Genomic DNA, 9,205 nt, shown 5'->3' on the forward strand with positions numbered 1-9,205 from the left:
TATTCTACTAGTATTATATTTCATTCCATTTCATTTACTTCTCCGACTTCCACCGCTTCAGTGGCTCTTCCAGCAGCCTCTGTGAGCCGCGCTATAGAGGCAGCAGTGGCTTCTCTGTCGCGTTGCTTCACGATGGCTTCAACACAAAGCCACTCTGACATCGTGGTCTCATATTGACGTCTGCAAGCCGCGTCTTGTTCGTTCCTTTGCTCTGTTGTTGAACCAAATCTGGAATTTAAAAAAGTTGTATTACTGATTTTACCTTTAGGATCGCCTAAAGAGTAATAAATGTATGATGAACAATATCACCTATATCTTTAAGACAGAGATCATCGATTGGACAAGCTATTTGACGCTATTTGTAACGCTTTTTTCTATTACTCCTAACAAATATGCATGTAGGTTATACTCTACAAAATGCCTGCCACAGGTATAATATAGTACGAACTCGTAATATCCCAGCAGATAGGGCCAGACTTCGCGGCGTATGTTCTGCTGCACGCCGCCGCAGTACACGAGGCGCTGCACCTCGTCGCGCGCGTGCACCGCGCCCGCCGCGTCCCGCAGCGACGCCCATATCTCCTCCGTCAGACCTGACTCAGCCCCTTCTGTAATTATGACATTCATTCTTTAATTATTCATCTATATAAGTAGTGTGAAGCATTAGTGGGGACTTAAGTACTTGACTTGTAATGCAGGTACTGGGTTCGAATCCTACCGTGTAGATACATTTGACGTTCTCACAGTGAAGGAAAACATCGTGATGAAAACTGAACATATCTGCGAAGAAATTCAAATATGTGTGTAGTCTACCCGCAGTGCATTGTAGTTTACTGTGACCTAGGTACTCCCAACTTAGGTCAGGCGCCAAGTTCCTCAGAGAGGTCGTGAATCGTCTGATGATGTGATAATATTCTATAATTTTTTTATAAACATACACACCTGTAGAAATGATATTAGGATGAACTAATCCACTGAGATGCGTCCGTACTGTAGACAAATGTCTGCAATACGCGAGCCAGCCGTAAAACGCACGCGAAATTATCTGACGCCGCATCGTACTGCACACCAACTCAATCGACGCAGCCTGGGAAATACATTAAGAATTAACTACAACACAAAAAGCAAGTTATTATTTAATGGAATTATTGAGTCCTAAAACATATAAATTCAGACTTCAGAAACTTGCATATTTTATAAACCAATTTAATCTTACTAATATTATAAATACGAAAGTTTAAATGGATTCTTGTACGTTAAAATTTGTAGCCAAAACTTCTCAACGGATCTGAATGAAATTTGGCATGAATGTAAAGGTGGTTTATTTAATTCAGTGAGAAAAGAGTCGGGTGAAATCTAGCATCTGTAATTTTCTGTGCGTTTTCTGTCTCCTTTATGATTTATTACCTGTTCAATAGGTGGAATCTGTGCTGGTGTGGGTGGTTGTCCATTGATGACGGCTGAGGGCGGACAGTCCACGGACATTGTGGAGGAGTCCGATGAAGTGGTGGAGGTGGAGGCGAGCGGACGACGCGGCGTCCTCGGAGGAGACTGCACCGCGCGCTCGAGCAGCGAGTGACGCATCGCTGAACACAATTACGAGTACATAGTATTAATTATTAACTACCATCAGAATTTTTATTTACACGATAAGAAATCCTTGGTATAAATTTTGAATGAGAAATTTATACTAAATGGTATTCAAAGCGGTGTAACTAATTAATCGTTACTATCGAGATGACAACATCATCATCAACTTGTCCTTGTCCCCTTATAGGGCAGTATGTACTGTTCTTCTATACATCTCTTACAACCGTCATAGCTGAACCACTCCCTTCTTAAGCATCTCTTTCACACATTCCATCCATTTCTGCGGTCTTCCTCTACCTTTGTAAGATGATAATATAACGAATTTCGAGGAAACGCCTCCGCCAGAAATATTTTTTTTTATTTGTCAGATTCTGTACATTAAGTGTATAAAAATAGAATTTTATTTATCTACCTTCTCTATCAGCGATTGCATTATTGACAATACGGAACACGTAATCCCCAGCCACGTCCTCCCACTCGGTCTCCTCTGTCTCCCCACTCTCACAGAGACTCGGCATCGGTCGTCGTCGACTTTTACCACGACCAAAAACCTGTAATCATAATTATTGGTAATCGAAAAAAGAAACTCTTTTGTTTTGTTCATGGTCTTCACGACAATAATATGGCTTCTAGATTTCTAGAAGCCATATTACTGTCGTAAATTTTCTTTATACCTTGCCAGTTCCTCTCTGCGACCACAGAGGCGGGTCTAACTGACCGTGGGGAAGAAGACCAGTTTCTAAATTACTCAGAAACGAAAGAAGATGACCTCCTGAAAATATCGAATCATTAGAAAACGTTTCTATTAAAGATATATGAAAGCGACATAACTTATTGCTAAAATAGAACATACCTTTGGGAAAATGTATCGGTGGTCGCTGGACGCCATCTTGTCCGACCAGTATGAGAGCGTCACTAGCGCGTGCTCGGTGCACGTGTACGTAGACTACCTCCCATACGCACACTTGGAGTGACATTGCCCAGTACACGCTGGACAAATATATACTACAATTTACCACCTATTCTATATATTCATATTAATAAGTTTTTTTAGTCTGTATTCAATCAAACAAGTTCTTCCTTTACATCTCTTGTCCACGTATTCTCGACATAGGTATGTCCTGTTATCTCTATTGTTTAAAAAAGTCAGCAGTCAATTTCTTATTGCAAGCAATCATTTTATTTAGATTTTGAAATATGAAATACGACTTATATAGTAGTCAAATGCAACAACTTATAACAGATTTATAGTTAAAAAGGTAGATCGAAATTTCTGATAACTCAATAACGTAGATACAACAATAGGAGCGGGCGCACAACTTTGACTAAACCACACAACTGTTGTATTATTGATTGTTCCACAGCCAATTCAACTATTTAGTTGCACAACTAAAAATCGAGTAATGCGTACCTCAATAGACTCATAGCAATCAAAGCGAGTCTAAACAGTTGTGCGATAGTTTAGTTTCAAGTGTGCGCACGCTCTAAAGCTACAAAATAAAAACACAAAGCAAGCAACATACCAGTCTATACAGAGTGGGCCGGCGCAGCGGCGTCTATACACGCTGCACATGTCGGCCACGCTGCACAGAATGCACGTGTGTTGGCAAGCGGACGTGTGCACTAGGTGCCAACGGTAGCTACACAAACATGCACTCTACTGCTCACGGAATACAGTCTACTTTAGCTAACATTACAAAGGCTTTTACAAATATGGATAAATCGAAATAAACATAGAATAGATTTACTTTTGGGGCATGAAATGATACGTTGTTTTATTAACAACTATTTTAACTGTGATACTGTTCATAAGACTCAGGGCCTGTCCCACCACCGACTGATAGAGGATCATTTAGCTTAAAAATGACGTCACTGTCAGATAAGGGAAAAAAATCCGATGTTTCCATCACAGGTTTTACACGTTGGATTGTTATCAGACAATTTATAAATTAGTAGGACAGGCCCTTAATAATTATTTCTCAAGCAATAACGAAAATAAGGTATAACATTGTGGAAAAAAAACATTTAAAATACGTGTCTTGTAATACAAGAATAAATAATTAACTACTACGAAAATTGAAATACTACAAGGCTTTCAACTAAACAAAACACTGCACATCTATTAACAAAGTCTTAAATTAAAAAGTAAACTAAAATAACATATATATGTACCTTTTATCCACCCCTTCACTTTCCGCATAACCGTTCATAAGTTGATTAGGCGTCCACTTAATAACAAGACCAGCTGCCGTTTGATGCAAACTCAAATACCCGGGCATTGGTTCTTCCACGTCTTTCTATAAAAGAATCAAAGAAATAACAAATCAAGACATCCCTCACACTGTTTTGCGGTTATCAAAACTGTAGCCCAAGACTTCATACGCGCAGTATTAAAGACATACGAACTATCACACGAATATTATAAATGCGAAAGTTTAAGTAAATAGATGTTTGTTAGAGTTTGTACCCTAAACGGCTGAATGGATTTTGATGAAATTTGTTATAGATGTAGAGGGTAATCTGGAAGAACACATAGGCCACAGTTATTTTTTAATTCCACGCGAACGGAGTCGCGGGCGAAAGCTAATGAAAAACAAACACATCCCTCGTAAACCTGACTTTTCGGGGATGAATGAAAGAATTATTGAATAACCATGAAAGTCCAGACTTAATGCACGGGAACCGTAACTATTTCCGGGATCAAAAGTAGCCTTAGGGATCAAAAGTATTCTTCCAGACTATCGTCTACATCTATGACAATTTTCATCGAAATCCGTTCATCAGTTCAGCCAACTAACAAACATCCATCTAAACTTTCGCATTTATATCAGTAAGATGTAACATATATGACAGATAAATTATCTAGAGAACTTACTGGTTGGACTCGGACATTATTTTTCCCATATAACAATGTCGCTCGAGAATTTTGATGTAAACTTTCCACGTAGTCTTTAGCACTCGATCCTGTCGCACTACCTGTAGCTAGAATTGCAGTAATAAAAATTGAAATCTAGCAACGAAAGATTACTTCAACCTAAAAACGGTATTGGAACAATTTGTTCAACAGTTGACGTTTATGAATGTGAACATTTTATCTGCTACTACCCTCTAGTGAAAGTCCGATCGAAATCGGCCCAGCCGTTTTGGAGATTACCCGGAAAAGACGCGGCTTGCGCACAGACAAACAGACAAAAACTTTTTAAAGGGAATTTTTGTTATCAGCAACATACATCTTCCCGAAATCTGTGACTTTTCTTTTGATATTACATATATACGGAAAAAAGTCTTTTTTACGAAACCGACACGAGAGAAAAAAGCGCTCTCTCGTGTCGTAGGCCAAGAACCTTTGGGTCGCTGCGCCAACGCAACAAGTATAGATATAGATAAATAAAGGCCTGAAGGTTCGTTAAATAATATATTGGACAATTTAAACTCAATTGTCAATAACAACTTTAGTCTTTAGTCCGGTGTTCGTGATAGAGAATTAATTAATCGAATAATCAAGTACAAAAGCGCTGTGCCAATGTTTAAACTAAAAGTTATTAATCTTCGTAATTTAGAAGTTACAGAGAACTGGTATCTTATTCTATTTGTGATTATTTCTCCTTTAAACAATACATGTTTATATAATAATTATTTCTTCAGTTGTCAATTTTGTATTTTATAGTTTCGTCGCTTCTTTATTTACAAAATATATAATTAATTAGCCATTGTTCGCATCTTCGTCTGCGTTGAAATATAAATTGTAATAAATATAGCTATTTATCGATGAAATAATTCGGCCCAGTAGTTTTTGAGTTATTTCAACACATACAAAAATAATTTAAAAACACAAATATTTTGTCTTTATAATATTATTATAGATTAGTTTTTGTTTCAAACAGTTAACATGCATACCTGCACTAGACCCACTAGTATCGTCCGAAGACGCATTCAAACTTCTTCTAAAGTTAAGTATTGGGCGTCGCACTGAAGGTGGCGTTGTTGTGCCGGCGGACATACGATGCCTTTGTACCTGCGACGTTGATCCATAAAAAATTATCACATACACAAGAGATATGCATACTATTATTGTACAGTCGTGGAAATTCGCAGTATTCCACTTTAGGAAAAATTGCCTTTCATTGCAACGAGGCAAACTCCGCCTCTTCTTACAATTAATTAAAAAGCTGTGAATGCAAACAAATAGATAATAATAAAAACAAACTAGCCGTGTATCAATATTTTTCGTACAGTCACTTTCAAAAGCTGCGTCGTATTTTGTACTGCGTCTCGTTTCAAAATGTTCAAAACGATTGTAACTTTTAAGATGGAGCACCGCCAGTTTCCCCGATTGTACAATTTACAACCAATTTCTATTATTAAATTTTTAAAATAACTTCGATGTATGTATTACCCTTACCAATTCATCAGCGGGTGGATCTGTCCAGAAACAAGCAGGGGCCTTCGCTTTGGAATATTCTAGTGCGCAAGGCCCTACCAATAATGAACTCAGTATACTGCCGTAATCCGGATCGGCGACCAATGCGTCCCTCTCATAGTACCTCGTCGCGTTGTTCACTAAGTGTTCTATTATCTTCGCCAACTGCCTTTCGAAGAGAGCGATACGTATCCAGAGATAACTGTGAACAGAAAATAAAATTTTAAATTGCAAACAAGCTAAAAGCTAAACCACTTATGGGTTTCCGAACTTTAAGCATTCGATAGTATACTATACTAATATTACAAAGAGGAAAGATTTGTATTTATGTATGTAACTGATATTTAAATGTTTCAAAACCTACTGGGCCCATTTCGTAGCTTACGACTACGAATACGTAGCCTTTAATGGTGGAAGAATTTTGGAAATCGGTGCAGTCGTTTTTAAGTTATTTTAATACATAACTACAAAAATTCAAAAATATAAATCTATTCTCTTTTTAATATTAGTATAAACAAATATTAAATATGAATAGATGCCAAAAATTTCTCTGTAACGAACAAAAACCAATGCAAGGTTATTAATGTTATTGTTTCAGTTTACGATCTATCATAAACTGACAATAAAGTGGCGCGGACAGACGGAATTATCCGCAACATTAATGATAAAGAAATATCCGCTTTACTGCTTTTGTTTCTCATACAAAAGCATAATAAAGACGGATGATTTATAATAGAAAGAAAAGTACTTCATCATCCACTTACGTCCCCACTGAGAAACTCAAAGCCTATCATAAGTTGGGAGGGGGACTGTCAATGAGTTTTACAGTCCCCCAACTTCCAACAAACAATATTACATGTACCTTATGTACATGGTTTTTACCTTGTAATACCTGTAAAGAGCTGGGTTATATTTTATTAACCAATCTAAACTTAACACCAATAAATTATCCGTATACCAATAAGACATGTGCAGTCTCCCATCGATTCTCACATAAGCGATGATTATCCAAACTACACTTGAATTATCCAAAATCATTATCCGGCTCGAAGGACCATGTTTGAATAAGAATAATGATAGACAGGAGTTGTCAATTTAATGTGAAAATCATTTTTAGTTAAACAGGATAACAAGTGACATATGACGATTTCATCCTTTTTTGAATATTTTCTTTTTCAATCATAAACATGGACTAGTACTTTGTCAATAAAAATAAAAAAGATGTTTTTATAAAGAGTCTACAGAATTGACGACATAACTAGTAATCAACTAATTTACTACATAGATTTTTTAATGAACATAACCTCAAAAATGAATTCTACATGTTGAGCACCAATAAAAACAGCTAATTTTGAGTATTAAAAATTTAATTTTTTGGTTTACAATCTTTTATGAAGCAAATTACAAAGGTAGTTTTCTCTTCGATTTAAAAGTATGTGAAACTATTATTAACCTAAACTATATTTATACGGTTTCACAAAATTAGTCGAAAAACTTCAGTCAAAAACAAAACCATTGTAGAAAACTGGAAGACTAATCTTTGTAATAAATCATCTCTCGAGGAAAATCTTTGCAATTTATAATATTTCATCAAAAAATCTTAGCTCAGAAAATCTTAAGACGTAAAAAACGTTAAGCGATTTATATAGTTATGAAAAAAGCCTTGATTTAGTAAATATTATTTGTCGCTTTTACAAAAATAAGAACGTTAAAACGAACATTTTAGTAGCCTATAAATACTTTAAATATAACACTGACATAAAAACGCTTACCATAATGCAGAAAATATGGTACAAATTTATAGTGCAGATTAGAAAGTGATGTTATAAAGAAGTCCATTAAAACTAAGAATTTTTATATTCTTAAACTACGGCGGATATTACAAGTAAGTTCCCTTCCCGAAAAAAGAGTTTAAGACAATGTTGTTCAATTTTCTTTTAAGAAAATAAGATAAACTTACAACGATGACATAAAGTTAAGCCAAGTTAAATCTTGCTAATTCTTACTTCTTACCAATCTTACTGCTATTATACATACGAAAGTTTAGACGGTTGGATAAACCTATACTATTATAATAAAGCATAAACACACACTTCTTCGTTGCCTAAGATGTCAACAATTTTCTCCTCTTTCGTCGTGACCGTGGTGCTGTGCGGACGTCTACAGTCGCTCCGCAATAAGTTATTATTAATTTCTTAAAAACAAACACATATTAAATCGCACACAAGCGCAATGTTAACAGTGTAGTATGCAAATATAGGCGTTGTCAGTGGTGAGTAACAACTATTACGTAACACTTACTCAAAGAATCAAGCCGGCCCACTAACATGCAACTGTCCATGCGGAAAGAGTACATCTATTAACAAAAATAATTGCCTTCCTACTCGTGCGCATCAAGGCCACGCCCTTATTTCAATTAGCTCGCACCTGTCGCACCTGTGTGTAGCGGGCTGTCGCACACAAGCACAATAAATAGGCCTACAGTGCATTGATTGTGCGCCGACGGCAATATGACCGGCTCAACTGATCGCTCTTTAACTCCGAGATCTGAATCAGCTTCGCGTTCTGCGACCGAATCGACTTCATCAAAAGGTCCAGAGGAAAGGCACGATAAGTCACAAGCGTTTCAGCGCCCGCACACTAGAAAGCGATGCGCTGCCACGGAAGACAAAAGTGAATTGGCCGCCTTCAAAGAAGAAATTAGGAAAATGATGTCGGATATGACTAAATCACAAAGCGCGCGGCTGGATAAATTAGAAAATCACCTCATGACGGTGAAATCTCAAGTCGAAGCCCACATGAAAGAGATAAAATCACAAGTCGATCAATCCAACCAAGAGATTGGAAAAAGTCTAGACTTCCTAACGGAACAATTAAAAACCTTTGAAGATAAGATTTCTACCTTGGCTGTGGAGCGAGGCGTTCTAGAAAAACGGACAGTGCTTCTCGAAGAGCGATTAGATAACATGGAACGATTTTCTCTAAAAACTGCCGTCGAGATAAGAAATGTCCCCAATAGGCAAGCGGAATCCAAACCCAATCTCCTCCAGGTCTTTGAGAACCTAACTAAAACTCTGAATGTTCAAATTCCGAAGACTGAACTCATGGACATGTACCGACTGCCGGCAAAAAAAGGTTCCACCACATCTACACTCGTTGTCGAATTTACCAATACTTGGACTAAAATGGCTATGT

General features: G+C 37.0%; 1 protein-coding gene across 4 annotated transcripts in view; it reads right to left on the reverse strand.

The window, feature by feature from the left end:
* The window catches only part of LOC106108656 (small G protein signaling modulator 2-like), a 47,894-nt gene that overhangs the window by 3,553 nt on the left and 35,136 nt on the right, over positions 1-9,205 (reverse strand). For 2 of the 4 annotated variants that reach the window (XM_013289915.1, XM_013289922.1), the window contains exons 5-16: positions 5,993-6,212; positions 5,488-5,605; positions 4,466-4,572; positions 3,763-3,887; positions 3,114-3,230; positions 2,444-2,580; positions 2,265-2,362; positions 2,003-2,141; positions 1,408-1,586; positions 943-1,087; positions 449-608; positions 39-228 (exon numbers count right to left, since the gene is read on the reverse strand). In XM_013289915.1, coding sequence (XP_013145369.1) covers positions 39-228; positions 449-608; positions 943-1,087; positions 1,408-1,586; positions 2,003-2,141; positions 2,265-2,362; positions 2,444-2,580; positions 3,114-3,230; positions 3,763-3,887; positions 4,466-4,572; positions 5,488-5,605; positions 5,993-6,212 — 1,735 coding nt within the window. The remainder of the gene's footprint in view (positions 1-38; positions 229-448; positions 609-942; positions 1,088-1,407; positions 1,587-2,002; positions 2,142-2,264; positions 2,363-2,443; positions 2,581-3,113; positions 3,231-3,762; positions 3,888-4,465; positions 4,573-5,487; positions 5,606-5,992; positions 6,213-9,205) is intronic. The other 2 variants (XM_013289923.1, XM_013289924.1) reach the window with 2 other exon arrangements.

The sequence above is a fragment of the Papilio polytes genome, unplaced genomic scaffold (assembly GCF_000836215.1).
Source record: "Papilio polytes unplaced genomic scaffold, Ppol_1.0 DF824269.1, whole genome shotgun sequence".
NCBI lineage: Eukaryota > Metazoa > Arthropoda > Insecta > Lepidoptera > Papilionidae > Papilio > Papilio polytes.